This window comes from Equus quagga, chromosome 7 (assembly GCF_021613505.1).
Source record: "Equus quagga isolate Etosha38 chromosome 7, UCLA_HA_Equagga_1.0, whole genome shotgun sequence".
Lineage (NCBI taxonomy): Eukaryota > Metazoa > Chordata > Mammalia > Perissodactyla > Equidae > Equus > Equus quagga.
In genome coordinates this window covers 130827527-130850837 of record NC_060273.1, presented here as the reverse complement: position 1 = coordinate 130850837, position 23311 = coordinate 130827527, and the positions used below count along the sequence as shown (strand labels likewise).

Genomic DNA, 23311 nt, shown 5'->3' with positions numbered 1-23311 from the left:
GCATCGCTGTCATTCAGTCCACAGTCTGACTGCCCACGGCATCGCTGCAGGTCGGCAGGGCCTGCTCAGAATCTCTCTCTCTCAGTTTATTTTGTGCATGTGTGCGTGCACACACACACACACGTATATGACTTTATATAGAGAGAATATTTTAAATAATTTATATATAAATAAGATTCTTTTGATAACTTCAGTCTTTTCTGTTTTTTCTTTTTTGTGTACCTTTCCCTTCTCCAGTAATTACATTTAACAATGTGGGATGAATTTATTTCTGTATTTTCCTCATGCTTATATAATCACATCCATATTGGTCTCTAACAATCTATCTACCTACTTACCCAGCTATAGGTAGACAGAGATATATACGTACATGAGTTTTTTGGTCGTTGCTTGTTTTATAAAAAAATGAGATTATCAGATAAAAACCAGACTATTGGTGGTGAACATGATGCAACCTATACAGAAACTGAAATGTAATAATGTACACCTGAAATTCACACAATGTTAAAAGCCAGTATGACCTCAGTAAAATTTTAGAAATGGATTATATTTTCTCTGCATCTTATTTTCCACACTTAACAGCTGGCTCACGGAAGTCTCTCCCAGTTACTTGTCAGAGCTCTCATTCGTTGTTTTGAATGGCTGCATGATGTGGCGCGACTGTTTCCCGCTTTGTTCAGTGTTCCTGTTTTGACGGAGATTGACCTTGCTCCCAGGTTTAAGGGTAACAGTTAACGTCCTTGTTTGTATAGCACTAGGTCCTAAACCTTATTTTCATGGGATAGACTCCCAGGAGTGGGATAGCTGGTTGGGTTTAAAGTTTTAATGGATATTGCCAGATTGCTTAAACTATAATGCTTTCATTTCCATTAGTACCTTAAGAGGACACCTTTTTGTCAGTTGGTTTAATTGCCTTTTTCTTGTTGATTTGTAAGAATGTTTCATATATTAGAGAAAGTAACCATTTATCTTTATTAAGCTACATTTAAAGCAATGTATCATTTGTTTATCATGAATCTTTCCATTTATAAGTTCTGATTAACACATGTACTATAGTCTAGATTTTCTTCTAATGTATTTGTTGTTTGGGTACTTTGTGTGTATATGAATAGGATTTCATTTTATTTTCTTCCAGATGGAGAACCCCTTGTGCCTGCACCACTTATTAAATATATTCATTTTCCCCATGAAATTGAAATATCACCTTTGCCGTATATTAAATTCTCTTCCTATTTCTTAATTTTCAACAGCTGAGTGTTAACTTGGCTTTTGTTGACTGAGATAGTGTGTTGTGACTCATCCATGTGATGGATTCTTTTCTTCTCTCTTTTGGGGAAGCACGGCTTGACAGTAATTCACCTTGCAGCCTGGTCTGGAGGCCTCGAGATCATGCTCTTGCTGGTTAGAGCTGGAGCAGACCAGAGAGCCAAGAATCAGGTAGGTATGTGGGTCACTCCTGGACCCACATGAGCTGTCAGCTCACCAGTGCAGGAGAGGGAGGTCCTGAGATCACTGTGTAATCATCTCCCCACCTGGCTCTCTTCAGGATGGAATGAATGCCCTCCACTTTGCAGCTCAGAGCAATAATGTGCGCATCGTGGAGTACCTCATTCAAGATCTTCACCTGAAGGAGCTGGACCAGCCCGATGAGGTGTGTTTCCTGCGATACACTCCCACCCAATTCTGCTTTCTTTCTGCCTCTGCCAGAGCTGCCAAAGCCACTAGCACAGACAGACCTGACCGTGTGGCCAGCTCCTCCCTCACCCTGGCAGACAGACCACAGAGCAGAAGGACAGCGTTGGTGCCAGCGGTTGCCCTGACACCTGCATGTGGTATTGAAGAAGCCAGATTCCTTCTTCCTTCTCTGCTCCCTCCTCCTGGCTGGGGTGCAGACAGGATCCACACCCCTGTGGTGTTCAGAATGGGTGCCTGCATTTTACTCTCTTAGGCCTGGCCTTTTTGGAATGTATTTGACCCAAGGCTCTGCAGTAATGAGTCAAGGAATATGCTGCAGTTTCACTGTATTTGTCTATATTCCTTTTCTTTTCTTAAAGAGATAAATAATTATAAAAGCTGCTGCTTAGTGAGGACTGCTAGATATTCCCGGAACTATACACAGCTTTGCCATAAACATCTTTGCTGCATAATTAATTGGGCGTGAGGCGATTTTGCCTAAAAAGTCTTTTGCCATAAAAAAGAAAATAACGAAAAATAAAAATAAAATTAATAACAATAGAAAGAGTTTTTTGCGAAAAAAAGAAAATACAAAACTACTTCAATGTGTGTAAAACGTGTGTGGATTCATGGCAGACACTGCACAGATCACTGATTTTATTTTGTGTATTGTGCCCAAGCACTTGTCTTCCAAGTCTTTCGTTCATAGTATTTTACTTTTGTTTCCTGTTGATTCGTTCTTCTCATTTGGCATCACACCTTCTTTTTTCGCTCAGATTTCTTCCTCATTAAGAGAGAGATCAGTTTCCAAAATGCTAGGATGCACGTGTGTAACTGAGCTTTGTATTGTGTTGTGACTGTGCTCACTGAAGGGTTTGCAAACTGATATGTTCTCGTTCTCTAGGATGGTATGCAATGTTGGTTTACAGTGAAATGAAACCAAACTGTCAACCAATTATTTTATCTTTTTTTTTAATGGCAAAATCGCCTTACACCCAGTTAGTTATGTGGTGAAAATGCTTGCGGTGAAGACGTTTGTTTATGGCAAAGCTGCTTACAGTGAAAATACTGGACACATTATTGAGTATTTATTAGTGTTCTAGGAACAGAGGAAAGCTATTTACATACATTACTTCAGTCAGAGGTCTAGGGCCTGGCACATACGGATGCTTAACAAACCAAAGCTGAATGAATGAATTATCTTGTAGACCCCCGGGGGCCGGCCTGGTGGCGCAGCAGTTAAGTTTTATATGTGGGATGCTGCCACAGCAAGGATTGATGAGCAGTGTGTAGGTCTGTGCCCAGGATCCAAACTGGCGAACCCCAGGCCGCTGAAGCAGAGCACACGAACTTAACTGCTACGCCACCGGGCCAGCCCCTAAGACATTCCTATGTGGCAGTGTTGGCCTAGCCACTGTTGGGATGCTTAAATGGATTAATGACTATAAAGCACTTAGGAAAGAGCCTGGCACATGGTAAGTGCTCACTAAATGGTAGCTGTTATAATAATTATTATGGGATAAAATGCACTGTCTGATTTCCTCTAACTGATAATCGTAGCCAAATAGCTTCTAGTGTCAGGGTGAGGAAGTCCGATTGTTCCCATTTGACTGATGCTAAGGAGGGATGTGACATATAAATGAATTCTATTGGGGAGGGAAAATTTTCCTCTACCCTTCAAAGGTTCTTTCAGCTGGTCAAATAATTTAATTGACGTGAGACAGATTAACAGGAGAAAAACAAATTTTGTACACATGAGAACCCCACATACATGAGACATTCTAAGACAGAGAGGTAAAATGAGGCATATATGCCGTCTTGAGCCAAGGAGTGGGCTAGGGGCCTGGGGCTTCAGAGGGGAGGAGAGTGATTCACAGGACGGTAAGGAGCAGATGGTCACTAAGTAAATGTTTGCTCTGCCAGCCAGATAGGTCATACAAGTTTATGTGTGGTAAGAACTCTTGTTTTGGGCAAGACCCTCACTTCTTTAAGGGAGAAGCAAAGATTTCTCTTGAGCCCGCAGGGTCTCAATTGCTTTTAGCTCAAAACATGCCACACACCAGAAAAGTAGCACATCTTGGGGAGGCCTGTCTGGACCCCTTCAGTTCCACTCAGTTCAGTTCAGCAGATACTTGTTCAGGGCCTGTTATGTGTGAGACACACGACTGTCTCCTCTTTTGGAGGCTCTGGCTGCTTTCTCTGGAGACAGCGGGGTGGGGGCAGGATCAGGCAGGCTGAAGGGGCTCAGAGACCGAAGCGGATTTGCGGGGAGTCTTCCTCGCCTCTGGAGCATCTGTTCCCAGCAGGCTTCCTGTGCATCGTCTCTTTTCACCCTCTTCCTCTTCCTCTGACTGTCCGTTGGGGAAAGCTGAGGAGCCTGGCAGCAGACTGCAGAGCCACATGTCCAGCTGAGAGGTCTTAAAATTCCGATGGCTTGAGAGGCATATGAGGAATGAGCAGATAACGAGTCCCCTGGGTCGTCGAGGGAGAGAAGAATCTCTGAGTCCTGTTTTAGTTCTGTAAGAAGCCTGGATTGATCAATGCAAAAGGCAAACAAAGTCTACGCTTTTTCTGAGATTTGTGAGTGGTGTAAAGTATATTGGCAAAAGCCGGTAGGAACTGGGATCAGGAGCTCAGGGTGTATTAATTCATCACTGGGTTTTCCAACTGTCTTTGCCTAAAGGTCTTGTGCAGCTCGTGAAATGCGTTTGATGGAAAAGACAGGCTCCACCCTTGCACCTGGCCTCTCGCCTGGTTTCTTATCAACAGAAGGAGACTGCCTGCCGAGGGTTAGGAAAACCCTTGTCTCAGCCTGGAGGCAACGCCAAAAGCTGAGAGGGAGAGCCTTCCTGGGAGGAGGTCTTTATTAATAAAGTGGACTTAAGTATGCCCAGAAGAACTGGGTGGGGATGGGTGAGACGGAGGACACGGAAACTACAATTTTGCGGTTTCTCCCAGCTCCGTAGCGCTAGAGCTCAGGTGGCCTCTCCAGGGGAGAGAGAGCGCAGCCAGAAGTTCCGGGTAAACTTGTCTAGGTATTCTGAACCTTCGTGTGAACGCCCATCTAGTGATCGAAAATCATCACTCAGAGTAAGATGTTTGGAGAAGGAGGGACACAGAGGGGAATAGCCTCAGAAGCTGTTGCTGTGTTTGTGGAATATGTACAAGAGTCTGGTGGTAAAATGTAGGTTGGTTTTAGCTGCGGATATAGGGGCATTTCCATTGGTTTAAAGGAATCTATATGGAAAGTCTCTAGGGGTCAAGATGCAAAGAATCTTCTCCTTTGGAGAGCTGGGGCTCATGAGCACGAGGGGATTGAGAAGACATAGATTCTTATACGGAGCTGAGGCCAATGTTGACAGCCTCACATTCAATCAGACCTTTCCACTCCAGTGTGTAAGGGGCCCCGCCACACCAGTTCCTCACCTTCCTGTCTCACACGCTGCTCTTCTTGTGGCAGTGTTCATGTCCCCTCTCAAATCTCTAGTTATTCGGGGACCTGCTGGTTTTCCCCTTTTGCTGGGGACCTGCCGTGAATTCCTGACCCCGGGTGAGGGGAAATGTCTGGTGTAGACACACACAGGCGGTGCTGAGGGGCTTTGCATGGCTTCCACCCAGCCCCCTCCCCTCAGAGGCCCTCCCGGGCACCAGCTCTGGGATCCCTGTGGGAAAGGATGGCCAGGTTGGACTTTGGGTGCCCGTTTAATGGCTGTTTATGACATTTTTGCTGGATTTGGTAACCTGTTGAATTTGATAGCACTGGCCGTAAACTTAAAAAGGAAAAATGATTTCTAGTAAATGATTGCAACTCCTCAGACTTATTCACATGCCAAAAATGTAAACGCACTGAGTTGAAGCATGTTAAGTTAAATACACGTTAAATTAACAAAGGGAAAAAGGGACAGGAATTGTGGACCCTCCTTATTTTTGTTGATTAGGAAAGGGAATCGGGATCCTGAGTCCAGAAGGCATTGTGACTTATCTAGGGCTTGAAGCCTGAGGCTCTGAGCCCGGGCTCCACTGTCCTCCTGGCTGAAAAATCTTCCACGCCTCCAAGTGAGGGCAATCCTGTGAGACTGCGCTGGACGGAGGGCTACTTGAACATAATTAAAAAGGGTTGGGTGGTTAAAAAATGAAATAAGACATGATAAGAGACTTTTTTTTTTTTTTTGAGGAAGAGTAGCCCTGAGCTAACATCTGCTGCCAATCCTCCTCTTTTTGCTGAGGAAGACTGGCCCTGAGCTCACATCCATTCCCATCTTCCTCCACTTTATATGTGAGATGCCTGCCGTAGCATGGCTTGCCATGCGGTGCCATGTCCGCACCCGGGATCCGAACCGGCAAACCCTGGGCCACCGAAGCAGAACGTGCACACTTAACTGCTGCACCAACTGGCTGGCCCCAGAAACTATATTTTTTTAAAAAATGCATATTTTTGAAATTCCTGTTATTTTGCTCAGTAGCATGTACTAGAGATGAGAGAAAAGATTTATATCTCATTTTACTGTCACCTCTTTCTTTATGCTACCTTTGATATATTTATAAGATATAGATTGCTTTAAATGTCCTTATTTTGTGCTTTCACATTTTTTTCTTGATGATAGCATTTTTTAAAGGGCATCCAAAGTTTAAAATAATAGCTGTGTTCCTGATGGAGAAGGCTGTTTCGTGTGTGATAACCTCCCATTCCTTACCAGACTAGGCTTTCCTGGTGGGTGGATCCTCCATCACTTTGTTTAGCCATGCAGAAATACAAGGCTTGTAGCAACCAAGGGTGAAAGAGTAAGGCCATTTTAAAGTTGAACAGACCCCTGGTACTTCTAGCAGTGTTTGTCCCCAAGCTGCTAAATATGTATTAGTTAGAATCCTTTCTCTTATGAATGACGAAAATCCAGCTTAATCTAGATTAAGCAATAACGATAATTTATTAACTCCTAACCAAGGAGTTTGAGGGTGTATCTGGCTGGCTTCAGGCATGGCTAGATCTGGCTCTTTTTTCCTCCAACTCTTGGTTGTCTGTGTGTTGGCATTATTGATAGGCATACTCTCCACATAGTGGGAAAGATGACTGCTAGCAGCCTCAAGTTTACATTCTTCTGGATATTCTTCTGGATTTTCATTCTTAAGAAGGAAAATTCCTCTCTCATCGATGTTCTATATAAAGCTCAGGAACAAGTCTGTTTGTCCTGCCTGAATCATATGCCCAGCCCAGAGCCAGTCACTGTAACCACATGGGTGACGTGATCACTTCGTGTGGCTGATAAAGCCTGGCAGTGGACACACTACATGGACTAAATGGCGAGTGTGTGTGTGTACCAGTGAGGGGTTCTCCAAAGGAAAGCTGAACTGCTGCTAATAGAAGAAAGAACCGGAGAGATGAAGGCAGCAAGTGTGCACGCCGGGACCAACCCCTCGTGTTTCATTTACGTCTCTGTGGGTGAAGGGCCAGCAAACCCCTTTTCCTTCTGCATGAGAATGTGAACTTCGGTTATCTATCTGACTCTGAGTCCCTGCAAACGAGATAAAGATATAATGTTAACTGTTATTAAGCAGCATTGTTTATGGTAAAATGCCCCCTAATTGGTGTGTTGCGTCTGGACTTGGAGTGACTACAGATGAGCTATAAATACCAGAGGGGGAGCCGCACTTTGGGGCTCTCTGAGTACAGTGACTTTTGTAACTAACTGGCGTGTCCCTTGTAGGGACCTGGAAGCTGAGCCTAAGGAGTTGTTACAAGAGATGTTTGTTTCTGTGGGGCACCAGCGTTCTAAGCCAGGGTGGCACCCACAGCTGCCCAGTGTGGATCTTGTCACCTTGCAACTGAGATGTCACCTGGGGGCCAAAGACAACTGCTCCTAGACAGCTGTGTGGAACATGGTACGAAGAGGAACAGCTGACGCGGACAAGCTGTGGTTGGCGTCCTGCGTCTTCTGCGTAGACTGGTGTCAAGTGTGGCCCGTGATAATTTTGTGAGTCTGCAATGTTTAGTTGAATCTAAAAAGGCCCTCTGGTGGGCATTGGAGTCACTCTCGTAATTCTGTGAGACGGGCCAGTTGCTTTAAGGAAAGCCTGTGAGTGAAAGGGGACAGAAGCTCAACTCAAACTACTTTAAAAAAAAAAAGGAATTTATTAACTTATTCAATTAAAAACCTCAGGCATGGGTAACTTCAGGGATGAGTAAATCCAGCAGCTCCGATGATGTCGGCATTACTGCTTCGTTCTTAGGCAGGGTCTCCTTAGCAGGTGGCAGAGAGAGCTACCGACAGCTTAGCTGATGACCCTAAAGTAAAAGTAGAATGCGCCAGAAAAATATCCCATGGTTGATGTCACTGGCCTGGCTTGGCATGTGACCATCCCTGAACCCAACACTGACCAAGGGGTAGATGGTGGGAGAGCAGGAGCCTGTAGTAACACCTCCACACAGTGGGGCGCAGGGGCCGTTCTCCAGTGGAAAGCTGGTGGGCAGGAAACAGGTCTCCTGTTCCAGGCACTTGTAACCTTTAAACGCCTCCTCCCTCCATTTCTTGTCGCCTGCCTCCCCAGCCAGAAACACAGTGATGCTGAGTGACGTCCCCCTGTATATCACCAGCACTCAGTTGCTGCATTTCATTATAATTACTTGCTTATGTGCCATCTTCCCTGTTGGACTCTGAGCTTCTTGAGGATGGGGCAGTATATTTTCATCTTGGCCACTCTCTTGCTTAGCACAATATCTGGCGTATTCATAGGTGCTCAATAATTGTTGAGTGAGTGAGTGAATGATGGATAAGGATGTGTGTAAATGTCTTCGTCCGGTATATAATAGTGTCTCTCATCCTCCTTTTTGTGATTTGTTTGTATGGACCTTTATCTGTTGTCACATTTGCACATGTTTGTATAAACTAGACACACGAATTTTTGGTCTCTCATTTCCAAAGAGTGGTTCATGGCTCAAGACTAGATTTTGCTCTTCAATTAGGTGTCTAACTTGCAATCAGAAAACAGGGGCCCCAAGCAGTCTCTCCCTTCCCTTTGCCCTTCCTTAGTGGTTTAATGAGAATGACGATGAGAGTCAGGCCCTCAGACTCTGAAGCGTGGGGGAGGTAGGCCTCATTGGCAACGTGTCTAGCTCAGGAAGATGAATTAGGTGAGCTTTTTGGTGCCAGCTTGTTTCTCCAGCTTCCGTACTGATGCTTGTCACATTTCCCCCCCCCCCCCCATTTATTATTTCAGCATTTTTCCTTCCTTTTTCTTCCAGTTATTGGGGAATCATGAGCTGTTATCTCAAGTTGACAAGGACCAAGATCTTTTCATTACCCTGCGTTAGCGGGAGATCAGATGACAAATCTCAGATTGAGGAACCTTCTTATAAGAGGCTTGTATCTTGCTTTTTACATTTCAGACATCTTATTAAGCTTTTGGTTAATAACATACCAGGCCAATTTGTGAGTGTTTTCTTTAATTGAAGAAAATACTTCTGCCTCTATTTTGCCACCCCACCTTCCTTTTCCTCCTTGTAAATATCTTGGGTTAGAAAATTAAGTTCTCTATGGGCCTTTCACTTTTCTTGATGACATTTTGGCTATTGCAAATACAGTCTCCACCGGCAATGTGAAAAGTTGGAGAAATGACCATAATCAGACGATTCTACAATTGAACTTTCCTTCCCAACAAATCACACCTAAACATCTCCTTTAAGCAATGTTCTCTGGGTGATGCCCAGTTTCTCCATTCCATTTCGTATAGACCTGTTCTCAAGAGTTTTCCTGTTGAGGGGCCGGCCCCGGGGCCGAGTGGTTAAGTTTGTGCACTCCACTTCGGCAGCCCAGGGTTTTGCTGGTTTGGATCCTGGGCGCGAACATGACACCCCTCATCAGGCCACGTTGAGGCGGCCTCCCACATGCCACAACTAGAAGGACTCACAACTAAAATATACAACTATGTGCTGGGGGGATTTGGGGAGAAAACGCAGGAAAAATAAAAAAGAAGATTTGCAAAAAAATACTTTTCCTGTTGATTCTTAGTGAACCTTGGACATAAATACATGAGCAAGCAAAGAAGGCCTAAAAAGAAGCAGTGGATGAAATAGCGTGTCTGAAGGAGCCATGTAAATATTCAGCCTGGAGAATTTCTGCTTCAGACATTTTTATCAGTAAGGCAAGGCTGAGTGTGTGATGCAAAGATGCCTGAGACGTGGTCTGGCACATAACAGCTTCTCAGTTAATGGCGTAATGAAAGAACTATTCAGTAAACACAGAAAGTTGGTAAAACTGCTGCCTTTGGAAGGGAATCTCCTTGTCTGACTGTGAGGTGGCGCCTCCCCCCTTGCTTGGAAGGACCATTTCTGAATAGGACTTTTCTGCCCACATAAAAGTGAGTCCGTGCTGGTGTAGCGTTCCCACAGTTGTGGGCCACAGCTCAGAGCTGGATCCGGGTGAGAGTCAGAGAGATGTTATTGCCTTCCCTTAAGAAGGGCCTGTAATACTATGACCAGAAGTACATCATGGCCTCCTTGTCACCAGCAAAATGCTGCCCACCTTGTCGGTTGTCATGCTTGTTCAATAAATGTGTAATAAACACCGAATGTTTGTGATTGATTTCCAGAAAGGAAGAAAACCATTTCTCTTGGCGGCTGAGAGAGGCCACGTTGAAATGATAGAGAAACTTGTCTTCCTGAATCTGCGTACTTCAGAAAAGGACAAGGTGAGTTGGACTTCTATTTCTTTGCTGAGAACAAGAGAAAGGGGAGTGACAATTGGTGTATACATTTGGTGAAGGCGTTTTGTCAGGAATAGAGGTTAATTGTTACTACAGTCAGAATCATGGAATAGCCAGATGCAATGGACCCACTCTGTAGTGGATTGTCCAGAATGCCAATTTTCACTCCGTAAATGTTTGTGAAGTCAATATACTACGTGGATTTTTCCACTGTCAACTCCAGGCCTCTCTTTTCCTCCCCTAAGATCTGCTGGAGACTCAGCCCCACCCGACTGGGGAGGGAAACCCCAGTGAACACCCGTATCTATGTGCACATCTTTGATTTTTTTTTTTAGGAGAAATTCCTAGATGAAGAGTTGTAGGTCAAAGAGTTCTGCACATTTTATTGCAAAAACTACCTCCCAGAAATCCTTCATCAGTTTATCTTCACAAGGTTATCTGGAATTACTTTTATTGTTCCACTTTTTGCTAGCAAATTGGCTGCAAAGGTAGAACCAGGAGCATGGGTGGTTAAAAAAAATTTTTTTTTACTGGTAGAAATAGCTCTGTCTTTTCATTTAGAACTTTAAAAAACTATAAATTTTGCTTGAAACTGTGGGTCCCATGGCCCACACTCAGAACCGCAGCTTTAACCAAAATGAAACCTCCCAGAAGCCCCATGGCAGCCCTGACCGTCAGAGGGGCGTGTTGCTCTGTGCAGGGGGCTCTACCGTGAGTGTCTGTGTTGCAGGAGGGGAACACTGCCCTGCACCTCGCAGCAAAGCATGGTCACAGCCCTGCGGTCCGGGTGCTGCTAACCCAGTGGCAGGAAATAAATGAGACCAATGAGGTACGTGGAGGTGCTCGTGACAGGTGGGCACGGGATTCGAAGGTCCCGGGCTTCCCTGGACCCGGGCATGAAGAGATGAAAAGCAGGGTCTGATCCTGGCTCCCTCACTCTCTAGCTGGATGATCTTGGGCACGTTACTTAGCTCCTTTCAGCCTCAGTTTCCTCCTCTGTAAAATAGCCTCCTTAGGCTGTAGTGAGGTTTAAATGGAAAGGCCGTGTCACACACTTAGTGTAGGGAATGGTACCTGGTGTGTGGTGAGTGTGCAACAGGTGGTACCTGTTGTTGTCCTTGGTGTTATGTGGGTGCAGTAAGTGGGATCACGGTTCCTGTCGGTGTCAGTGGAATATATTCTTATCATCCTCATTTTCTCTCCAGTTCCTGGGAGAATGTAAGCCAGGCTTTCAGCTGAGAATCAGGGACAAAAATGGAGCCTTCATTTGTTTATTTTTGTGTGTGTGTTCACTCTTTTCTGACCATTTGGCGTAATGTTGATCGTATTTAATTGGTTTAACTTACTTCAAGAAGATCCCAGGAGTTTGGTCTTCTTGAATGAAGCTTATGAATGATGTGTGAGAGACTCAGAAAGAACGTGAATCCTGGGCGTGGCCGGGGCTTTACAGAGCAACACAGAGATCAAGTCCTGTCGTCACGGGAGTTAATGTAAAGTCTTTGTCGTGCTTGCCCTGCCCTCTGTTAGTGCTTCACCACTGGAATCTGAGCTCTTGGAAGTCATCCACCTGTTAGCTATTTTCGAGTCAGGGTGCATCGGGGAGGACACATAACATCCAACAAATGGTAATTGCAGCTTGTGAGAGGTTATGTTTGCACACGGTGAAGTGTCCAGTGATAATATTAGGCTTTTGGATACAGCCCATGATGTTCCTACGGTCCTGGGCTGCCTCTGCTTCCTGATGTCAGCTGTTGCCAGACAGGCTGGAGGGACCCATGGGAACACGCTCCAGAGCCCTGGTCTCCACCGTTCTTGGAGGCAAACTCCTATCAGGAAGGGAAGTTTGAGTATGCACCTATGGCATACACATTTGTAACTAAGTTACTGTTACAAAACATATGCCAGAAATAGACATTTAAAAAATTTGAGATAAAAATAAACGTAAATAGCAGTTCTCATATTTCCCCCACACTGGAAGGATTATCTTATATACATCTGATGTATTTTCCTTCCAGTTTTCTGTCTGTTCCTATGCATATATATTTTTAGTGGCTGCTTAAAATTCATTTAGTTTATTATTTAGTTAATTTCAGTTTTTCTTTATTATATGTTATCGTGAACCTCGTATATAAATCTTAGTCTGAGTTCCTCACTATTTCCTTTGGGTTTATTCTTAGAGGTAGGATGGTTAGGTCAAAGATATGGACATTTATTATGCTCTTGATATGTCAAAGATGTGAATTCTTTCCTTCACATTTTTTGCAAATATTTTTCCTCCAGGGTTTGCCCAAAAAGCACCTCTTTTCCTGGGAAAGTGAGAAGGTAGATTATGAGGAGACATCCTTTGTAGCAGAGGCCTGTCCCGGGCACTCGGGTCAAGCAGCCCGGGCTGCATGTTTATGTCTCGCTGGGAGGGGAGCATTGGTTCCATGCTCTTGCGTGCCTGTTAACACGATTGTTCGTACCTAATTAGCTGCGAGTAGAACCTTCTGAATGTATCCTAATGCAGTTGTTAAGTAGAATAACGTCCAATGGGGGAAATGGTTAGGGAGTGGGGAAGGAATTCTCATTTCTTCCCAATATTTTTAGGAATGACTCTGCATGAGGAGGGGAAATATCCAAGCGGCTGTTGTGTGAGATCAGTTCCTTCTTTTCTCTCCGTTTTGACCTAAATGAAACTCACTTTTTCCTACTAGTGTTCATCATAATGAGTTTCAGGAAACTTAATTACTGAGATAGGGTATTACTGTTTTTTAAAATAACATACATCATTTTCAATCAGTTTTAAAGGTGAAAGCACACTTGGTACAAATGTGCTTCTATTTTTGGGTGTTTTAGACTGTGTTATGATTCCTTTTTTCTGTGCTTACCTTTCTTTGCAGGCTGTTGCCTTTTTGTGGGCAGGGTCTGTGTTCTATTTGGCTTTCCAGTCCTAATGCCTGAGTGTCTAATAGATGTTTGCTGATAAACCAGTCAAGGTTAAGCATGTGAGCGGCGAGGCAGGGTCTGAAGGAGGAGGCAGAGCAAAGCAGGGGGTCCTAGCTTTGCCACTTTCCAGCTGAGGCTTAGCTTCATTGTCTGCGTGATATTAACCCCAACCTCATAGGGTCATTGTGCAATTTAACTGTGCCAAAGCATACAGTCTTGGAAGTATATGTTGGCACGTAGGTACTCAATGAATGCCCTCTGTCATTAAGAGTAATGCTCAGAAGATACAGGGAAAGCACACTGTTTCTCAAGTAATTTCGTTCCATGCCAAGAGGCAATTAATTTTAACTTTTTTCCATTTGTTAGAAGGGAGAAACACCATTCTTCCTGGCTGTTGAAGGAGGTCACGAAGAATGCTGCAAAGTGCTGGCGGCAGCAGGAAGTGACATCAACATTCCAAATAAAGTACGTGCCATGTTCGCGCACCCGGTGGGTGGGGGACTCAGAGTGTTCATTGGGTAGTCCGGTCCTGCACTGAACCCCTCACGGGGCTTTTGTAGAATTAATACTTATAGTTTGCTTTTTTGGGGTTAGAATTAATGATTTACCTTTGATATTCCCCAATTAGTGTCTCCTCAAAAGCAATGCCATTCTTCCTGTTTGCCTGGGAAGGAGTCATTGAAAATGGGGCACAGGAGCAGATGGTTGTTGCTTCTCAAATGCCCAGACGCTCTCCCTCGCCTTGGTTTCTGCCCAGCAGCCAGTGCAGGCCGGGCTTACAGAGTAGATGCTGAAGGAAAGGTTGTCGTGTGAAAACCCGAGGGGTCAGCCTGGAGCCTGAAGGAGACAGGAAGCTGCCTTCTTCTAAATACAGAACACTCTGCTGCTAAGATGCTCTCACACTTATCTTCATTTTTTAGATGAGAACACTAGAATTCAGAAAAGTTAAGGCGCTCACCCAGCGTCCTACAACTAGTCCGTGGCAGTGCAGGGTTCTTGCTGGTGCCCCAGCCTCTCCACGTGGCACCGGGTGTGGCTTTGGAGCAGTTCACTGTCATTTTTTGGTTTTCTAATTAATTTTAAATTATAGTGAAAAAACCAGAAAACTTGAATAGTACCAAAGGGTGTATGATGAAAGTGTCTTTTTCCAACTCTGCATCTCAATTTCACCTCCCCAGACCTCACATGATTAATAGTTTCTTTAATCTTGCAGGAATTTTCCAGGCAGTCACGTGGAAAATGTGACTAAACGATGCACCTGTACATACTCAGCCCACAGAAATGGTGGCTATTTATACATACCCTGCTCTGCACCTGTTGTTGCTTTAACTGCCAGTATGTCTTGGAGATCTCGCCATATCAGCACAGTGTACACAATTCCTCTTCAGAAGAGGAAACACTAGAATCAAGAATAAAATCCCAAATGGGTGATGTTTTCTCCCCTGTGCTCGACTGGCAGGAATGTCCGTTTGTATGACCTTTGAAAGCAGTTTGTCACTTTCCTTGCACCCGTGTTAGGAAGTTAAGGGAGTAATCACAGAGGGGGAAAGAGCTGCCTGCAGTAAGACAGATGTTAAAGGCCCCTCCAGCAGGCGAGAATCGGGTACATCCGTAAGTGCAGCGAATGGTCAGGAGGGCTGAGGGCAAGCTCGGTGCACCTGTTGCTTTTGGAAAATTTTGTAGCCATAAAAGAATATTAATGATAAATAGTAAATATATTGCAATATAGAAAACATGCATGATAGAACACTAATTGAAAAAACATGTTTGCACATATGGTTTTGGTGTATAAAATGTACATACCTGGACAAGATTGTGAGAAAGTGGAAAATGAAGATAGTGCGAGGTGATTCCCACCGATGCTGCAGGTTACTTATGCCATAAAGGAAGGCCAAGTTAAGAGCTCCTGGGGCCCAGGAGATGACGTTCAGGCTGTGGAGAGCTGTGCTGTTTTTCAGGCCTTGCTCAGGTGCCTCCTACCCCCGGTCTGCAGCCACCCTCAGTCACCGGAAAGGCCTCCCTCTTAGCAAGCTCCCCTGGGGCTCTGGCCTTTGGCTCCCTCTCTTGCTCTGTGCCCTCCCTCTCTCCTGTAGGCAGTTGCTGGCCCTCAGAGGGATCGTGCTGTGTAATGGCTTGCACGTGCTCACGTCTCCCTACCGACTGAGACTGCAGGCCCCGCCTTGTCCACATCCTTACAGCCTCGGCCTCACCTAGGCAGCCTGGAAATTGTCCGAAGTCCATTTTTCAGCTTTTATGTCATCTTGAGTCTTCCCCCTACGTTCATTAGCACGCTCCCTGGATCAACAGCCTCAGCTGTCCACACCTGTCTCCGCCCAGCCCAGCCAAGACCCCCGGGAAACGGTGAAGCATGAAGCCAGCAGTGCAGATGCACATTGCTGCAGGGACGCCTCAGACTCATTTTGCTTTCACATCTGCAGGCGATTACTCTGACCTTGGCAGGCTTCATCTGTGACATTGCTTAGTCTTGGTCTCCAGGAGATTGCTTTCATGTCCTCTCCCACAAGGGGAGGGCGTGAAGGGTCCAGTCCTTTCTGTGGAGGGCATGGGAGTGAGATGATGGATTTCGTGGGGGCGCGGCTTCCTTGTCTGTGCTGCGTGGCTGGCTGCCGAGTCTGGGTGCCCGGCTCTCCTCAGGGCCCTCCTCACTGCCGGGGCCGGGGGACACTTTTCTGGACCCTGAGAACTCATTTCTGGGGGCCCCACCCTCACGTCTAATCAGATGTATTTAAATGCTCCCACATTCCACATTAAATACATTTTTTCCCTGCTGTAAATTATTTTTAAAGACTTTAATTTGTGCTTGTACAATTATTTGGATATGATAAATTCCCCTAATTTATGATTGACTCTGATTTCTTAGAACCCTGAATACTCGGGAATTTGAGGCAGGTGAAAAAATTTAACCTACCAATGGTTTACGAATGTAATGAATATTTTCTGAATATTACGTTTAACAATCAATGAAGTATGAATATGTCCATTAAATATTTATTCACTTTCAATTTGGGATTTTCTTTTGGTGTCTTGGAACCAATTTTATTTTTAAGATTTCAAATACTTCTTTGGCTCTTAAAAAGTCTGTAGGCCTGACACACTGTGCCCATGGTTCTCATGGGTAAAATGCCACGGACTCCCACAGCCCTTCCTACTTTTGGGTTCCTGGCTTCGAGTTCTTCACGGCTTGTTTCCACTTCAGATCTTCCCCTTGGGGGCACTTCTTACCATTCTGATCTCGGTCTAAATGTCACCCTATCTGAGAAGCCTTTCTTGCTCACTCGCTAGGAAGTGGCCAGCCGGTCATGTTCTTTTACTTCTCATTGTAGCGCTTATCACTATCTGGTGTTATTCTAATAACATCTAGAATCTAATAAATAGATTTATCCTAAGTCTACTGATTTATCGATCTGCCAGTCTACCAATCAATAGATCCCGTGATTGTCCACCTCCACTGGTCTGTCATATCAGAGATCTTGTCAGCCTAGTCCTGTCCCCCATTATCTAACATAGTGTCTGGCACATGAGTGCTCAATAATTTTTGTGTAGAATGAATAAGATGACACTTATGATTACAGTACACATTTACTAGCCCATTTATTCTCCCAGTATTGCTGTGGTTTGAGAGAAAGAGGTAGGATGGTGTGGTAGGCAGAGTAATGGCCCCCAAAGATGTCCACATGCTAACCCTTGGAGCCTGTGAATACGTCCTGTTACAGGGCAAAGGGGAATGGAGGTTGCTCATCATCTGACCATAAAATGAGGCTATCCCGGATTTTCCGGGAAAGCCTGACGCCATCACAAGGGGCCTTTAAAGCAGAAGAGGGAGGCAGGCGAGCCGAGCAGGTCAGAGGGATGGCGTGTGAGGACTCGGTGCACCATTGCCGGCTTGGAAGATGGAGGAAGGGGCTGTGTGAGCCAGGGGATGTGGGCGGCATCTACAAGCTGGAAAAGGCAAAGAAAGGGATTCTCCTGAAGGCTCCAGAAAGGCCTTTATTTTAGCCCAACAAGACCCATTTCAAACTTCTCCAGCATTGTCAGATAATATGTTTGTATTGTTTAAGCCACTAAGTTTGTGGCAGTTTGTTATTAGCAGCAATAGAAAACGAATGCAGGTGGTTGTGTCGTTTTCAGAGGAAGACAGTCAGGCTCGTGCTTGAGGGGCCCTCATGTGAGGCCACGTAGGCATTTCTTACCAGCCCAAGCCAGATCCGGTCACTCAGAGTGTGTATCCTTCCTGTTCGCATCTGTCCCACTTATCTATTGCTTCATAACACACCAACCTGAAGCACAGGGCCTTAAAACCACATGTCATTGCCTTTCGTAGCTCTGAGGGTTGACTGGGCTCTGGTGGAAGCTTCTTACTTTGGGTCTGTTATGTGGCTGCAGCCAGATGTCGGCCAGGACTTCAGTCATTTGATGGCTTAGCTGAGGCGGACATCCACAATGGCCTACTCACGTGCCTGGCAGGTGAGGCCAGCTGTCAGCTCTTGACCAGAGCATCAACCTGTGGTGTTTCCGTGTGCCTTGGCCTTCACACAGCATGGCAGCTGGCTTCCATGAGGTAGGGAGCAGAAGCTGCTAGGCCAGTTAGTGGCCACACCTGGAACCGGCACACTGTCACTTTTGCCACATTCTCTTGACCAAAGCAGTTACAGGGTCCGCTCAGATTCAAGGGAGTGAAGCAATAAACCCCACTGCCTGATGGGGGAGTGGCAGGGTCATCTTACAGAAGAACATGTGGTGTGGCAGATACTTATGTAGCCATTTTAGGAAAACATAATATCCCACAGCATCCCTGTTTGGAGGATCTGAAAATACTTTGTAGCAATCTTACAATTAATCAATCTGTAACTATTCATCAACCTTGTATTATTGCAAGGCACCGTGCTGGGCCTTTTGGAGGATGGCGGGATGGTCAAGAGCAGGCCCTGATGGAAAGCAGTTTGCCATCTAGTATGGACACTAAGTGAGGACCCTTGAGCACAGGAGGCGGAGGAGGCAGCTGGTACAGACGCAAGGGGAGGTGCTAAAGGAGTTGAGGGAAGGACCGTGAGGGAGCACTGCACGCAGGCAGCATTGCTAAGCCTTGAAGCCCAGCCTGCAAAGGGGAGAGCTGCTGGTCAGGAGGCATTTCTTGGGGCCCATACCAAGCCAGCTATTTTGGTGCAAGGAGGGGCTTTGCAGGGTGTATAGGGAGAAGACAGCCCTAGTCCACTCTGTCCTTCCAGAGAAGGGAAATGGGAATTTATCTCACATTTGCCTGGGGCTTGTGTTACTTAGGACTCTGCCTCTTTTATGGGAGACAGAATAAGAAAAAGCCTCCCAAAATATTGGAAACACGTTGGATTTTCTTTTTTAAATAGTCATCTGTTTCATTGTGTTGATTGGTTACCCTGTGATGAACACCAGAAAGTATGCCGGATTCTAATGGGGATCCCCCCTGCCCTCTCCACCTGTCTCTTGCAGCTCAACATCACTGCCTTGCAGACAGCAACACGGAAGGGCCACGCCTCCCTTGTCAGCTTTCTTCTCAGTGAGCATGTTGATCTGCACCCTAAGGTGGAAGTGAGTCTGTTCCCATCACAGGGGCTCTGATCCAGCTCTGGAGGCTGGCTGGGTGGGAGATGCTCCTGGCAGATAGGCAGACATGGGCGGGGATGAGGTGTTCACAAAGGAGGAATTTTCTCGGGGAAGGCTGACGGACTTCTGTTGGAGACTGTCTTAATCTTGAGAAATAAAATCCGAGGGATGAATTTTAGAAAGTCATTGAAGTTCCTGAACAGAATGAAATCTTTGTGTTTTAAATATTGATATTTGCTGCGTGAAAACTTTCTCAAGGGTCTAGAGATGCCATTATTCTTTCATTAAATTTATCCGTCTGGGAAAATGATGAAGCTGCTGTCAGTGCGAAGGAGATGGATAATTTTTTCCCTCTTCACTGAGCGATCTTGTTTTTCTTTTGAAAGTCAGTCCTTTATGCTGATTTAGGCTTTCTGAAGTTTGAACTGGCTTTGGTAGAATTAACAAAGGCCCTCTGTGCTGGAGTTAGATGGGAAACATTCCTGTGTTTTCCACTCTGTTTTCGTTTCTCCTGTGAGAATATTTCCTCTGGTCTTGCTTACCCATTACTATTCATTGTATTAACTCAAGAGAAGGGATGTGTTTTGAACCAGGGCTGGTAGTTTTTGGAGAAGGGCCTTGGGGAAATTGGCTCTGAACTTGCCTGGTTCGTCCAAGGGTGCTTCCTGTTTCTCAGGAGGGGCTGGGCCCCAGCACGGCCGGTGGTCCCCGCAGGAAGGACACTGCCCACTTCCCTGGAACATGGGGTGCTTTGTCTTTTTTTGTGCTTAGTGCCTCAAGAGAGAAAGTTCTTCCTGAGCAGAAGAGGCTGCACAGAAGTCCTTCCCTTCCCGCTGCCCCTCCAGCCCTGCCTGCCTCCGCCTCCCTGGCTCGGCCTCCGACCGTCCTGCTCACCCAGCCACGTGTCCTCCTTCTCCTCCTCTCTTCCTCTGTGTGCTGGGGACACCCTGGCCAACTCACTACATCTCTTCCATCCATCTACCTCTGTCTCCTGGGAAGGAGCCTGGTGCCGACGTTGGAGCCAGGAAGATCTGGGTTCATATCCTGTCTCTGCTGCTTCCTAGCTCTGATGCCTTGTGGAAGTTAGTTAATCTCTCTGTGTCATATATAAAGTGGGGAATCAAAGACCTGACTGCTGGGGTTAGTGTGAATGAAGCACTGTTAGCCTAGTGCTTAAATCAGAGTGTACGCTATGGGGAGGGACCGAGGAGTGAATACTGCCATAAGAATACGTGGGATGTGCATCACTGCTGCTTATTAATGTCATCCATCCACTGGAGCACCCAGTACCCTGTCCTCGTCACCCACTCTGACATCATCCATCCACTGGAGCACCCGGTACCCTGTCCTCGTCACCCACTCTGACATCATCCATCCACTGGAGCACCCTGTACCCTGTCCTCATCACCCACTCTGACATCATCCATCCCAAGGGAGCACTGCTGCAACCTATCCTCGTCACCCACTCTGACATCATCCATCCACTGGAGCACCCTGTACCCCGTCCTCATCATCCACTCTAATGTCATCCATCCCACTGGAGCACCCTGTACTCCGTCCTCGTCACCCACTCTGATATCATCCATCCCAAGGGAGCACTGCTGCAACCTATCCTCATCACCCACTCTGACATCATCCATCCCACTGGAGCACCCTGTACTCTGTCCTCGTCACCCACTCTGATATCATCCATCCCACTGGAGCACCCTGTACCCCATCCTCGTCACCCACTCTGACATCATCCATCCACTGATGCACCCCAGTACCCCATCCTCGTCACCCACTCGGATATCATCCATCCCACTGGAGCACCCTGTACCCTGTCCTTGTCACCCACTCTGATGTCATCCATCCCACTGAAGCATGGCTGTACCCTGTCCTTGTCACCCACTCTGACATCATCCATCCACTGGAGCACGGCTGCCCCCCGTCCTCGTCACCCACTCTGACGTCATCCATCCACTGGAGCATGGCTGCCCCCTGTCCTCGTCACCCACTCTGATGTCATCCATCCACTGGAGCATGGCTGTACCCTGTCCTTGTCACCCACTCTGATGTCATACATCCACTGGAGCATGGCTGTACCCTGTCCTCGTCACCCACTCTGACATCACCATCCACTGGAGCACAGCTGCCCCCCGTCCTCATCACCTGCCCTCCCTCACATCTGCCTTCCTTCTCCCCACTCACTTTGCTCTCTGCTCCCCACTGTTCGCATGTCGCACTGGTCTCCACCCTTGCTCTTTCACACCTGTGCCTCTCCCCATCTCCTCCCCACAGGATGCCCCTTATCTCCCTCTCTCTCCTGCCTTGACTGGGTTCTCCCCTCCTTCTTTTCCCTCTCAGCTGCCTTCTCTACCCGTGGAGACATGTCTTCCCTCGTGCTCCATGGGCCAGCGGCAGCGGGTGGGAGTGGGGCAGCAGGAGGCTGTGTGTGATCGTGGGCCCTGCAGCCTGGCAGGGCTGGGCAGGAAGCCCACGCTGGAGGTGGGCGAGAGTGTGGGCTGTGGCTGGAAGACAGATGTTCTCGCCTCAGACAAGGAGGAAAGCAGGGCAGGCTGCAAGGCCTTGGTGAATGAGTACTCTGTAGCTGGGCTCTGTGGGTGGGAGGGCGAGCTCGAGCATGGTGCCCCTGGGGAGTGGGGCATCAGTCCCACAATGTGCTCTACAGAGAAAGAGCTCTGGGGTATGTCAGTTCAGGACATGCTGAATGTGAATGCTTTTTCCTCCTTGTAGCTATTCCCACTGCATGTCAACTCTTTGAAGGCTCTGAGAAGTCCTGCAATTAAGAGTTTTGAATATTTTCTTATCCTTCATATTTGAGCTCAAATGTCAATTCTTCAGGACAGCCCTTTCTGGCCTCCACGAAGGTCAACCCTCTGCCCACCCCAATGTGTGCTCTCATACCACTCTCTACTTTTCCTCCAAAGCGCTTGTCACAATTTGTAATTCTATATTTATTTTGTCATTGAAAAAAAATGATATTTGCCTACCCCTCTAAATTGGAGGATTCCTGGGGATGGGCCATGTTCACTGCTGAATCCCCAGCATCCTGAAAAGAGCCTGGCCCATCGTAGGTGCTCATGCATGGTTCTAGGATGGATGACTGCTGGGGAGCAGGTAGCTGCCCAGCCTTGGGATGGAGTGATTGCCAAGCACTGCTCTGGGCCTGCGCCTGCCAGGCAGTCTCGGTCCTTGGTAAATTATCAGGAAACATCTGCTGAAATGAGTCGCTTTTTGATCTGAATGGTGAAGCCAGAATCTTCTGGATTTGAAATTGTCATTTCTCTCTGCAGCCTAAGGAGTCCCCTCTTCACTTGGCGGTTCTCAACAACCACGTCACAGTGGTGAACAGCTTACTAAGCGCGAGGCATGACACGGACGCCTTAGATCAGGTACGCCAGGCGAGTCAGAGCGCGGAGGCGCCGTTGTCTTCTGTTTCAGCTCAGTGCGGGTTTAGGGTTGTTTTGGTCCAGTTCAAGCTGCCCTAAAATTTCCTGGGAGGAATATGCACATTCTTTTTCATCCTTTTTCTTCTGTAACCCCACTCCCACTTGCACACGCATACTTTGTCGTTTTCAAGCAGGCAGCTGGAGTTCAGCCAGCGCGTTATTAAACTGTTCACATTTAACAGGCCCTGCACTTCTGATGGATAAACAGTAGCTCAGAGGTAAATTGCCAGAGGCTCTTTAAATCAAAGGCGACTTCCGCATGTGAAATCTTGTTATTGGCCAGGAGCCCTTCGCCATAAGAAGGAAGCTTTGTTTCTATATGAGAGACAGCAGATGTGTCTTCCTTTTGCACAAAGGCAAAAAGAGACCTCTTGGAATAAATATATCACCATGAATCAATCCACTGGAGCAGAATCAAATGCCCCATAAGAGGAATCCATCACTGGCTGGACATTGAAATGCTGAGGTGGAAGACTAAAGAGGATGGGGAGGGCGCTGTCTTAAGGGGCCTGCTGCCTGGGCTGGGCTGAGCCGCCCTCTTCCAGGAGCTGTCGGGAGTGGGAAGAGAAACTCTTGTGAGAGGAGCCTACTTTCAGAGTCCTGAGGATGATGAGACCCCTGGACTCCTCCCAGGAAGGAGAGTGTCTCCTTCCCAGGAGCCTCGGGTGTGCCCCCAGGTGAGAGAGTGCAGTGGGCGTGCCTGTGCTAACCCAGTGGGTAGCCCGCAGTTTCCATGGTGAGCCCAGCACACTGACCCAGCCCCCTGCTGTCTCCTCCAGCTCCAGCCCGTGAGCTCATTTGTGCCCCGAGCTGAGTGGAGACTTGTCCCACTTCTGACACGTCCTTCCCCCAGGACCTTCCTCCCCGTCTTCTACTATCCCAGAAGTTTGGGGGAAGACCCCTCTCGTTATTAAATATACTTACATGTTCAACTGTTACTGCCCCAGATCTGTCCTAATGGG

The 23311-nt window shown here is 46.8% G+C and overlaps 1 protein-coding gene across 1 annotated transcript in view; it reads left to right on the top strand.

Annotated features, from left to right (window-relative positions):
* Positions 1-23311, top strand: part of ANKDD1B (ankyrin repeat and death domain containing 1B) — a 55033-nt gene that overhangs the window by 16861 nt on the left and 14861 nt on the right. Inside the window, 7 exon segments of the mRNA XM_046667818.1 lie at positions 1336-1437; positions 1547-1651; positions 10258-10356; positions 11102-11200; positions 13666-13764; positions 18784-18882; positions 22194-22292. Of these exon segments, the coding sequence (XP_046523774.1) occupies positions 1336-1437; positions 1547-1651; positions 10258-10356; positions 11102-11200; positions 13666-13764; positions 18784-18882; positions 22194-22292 (702 nt within the window).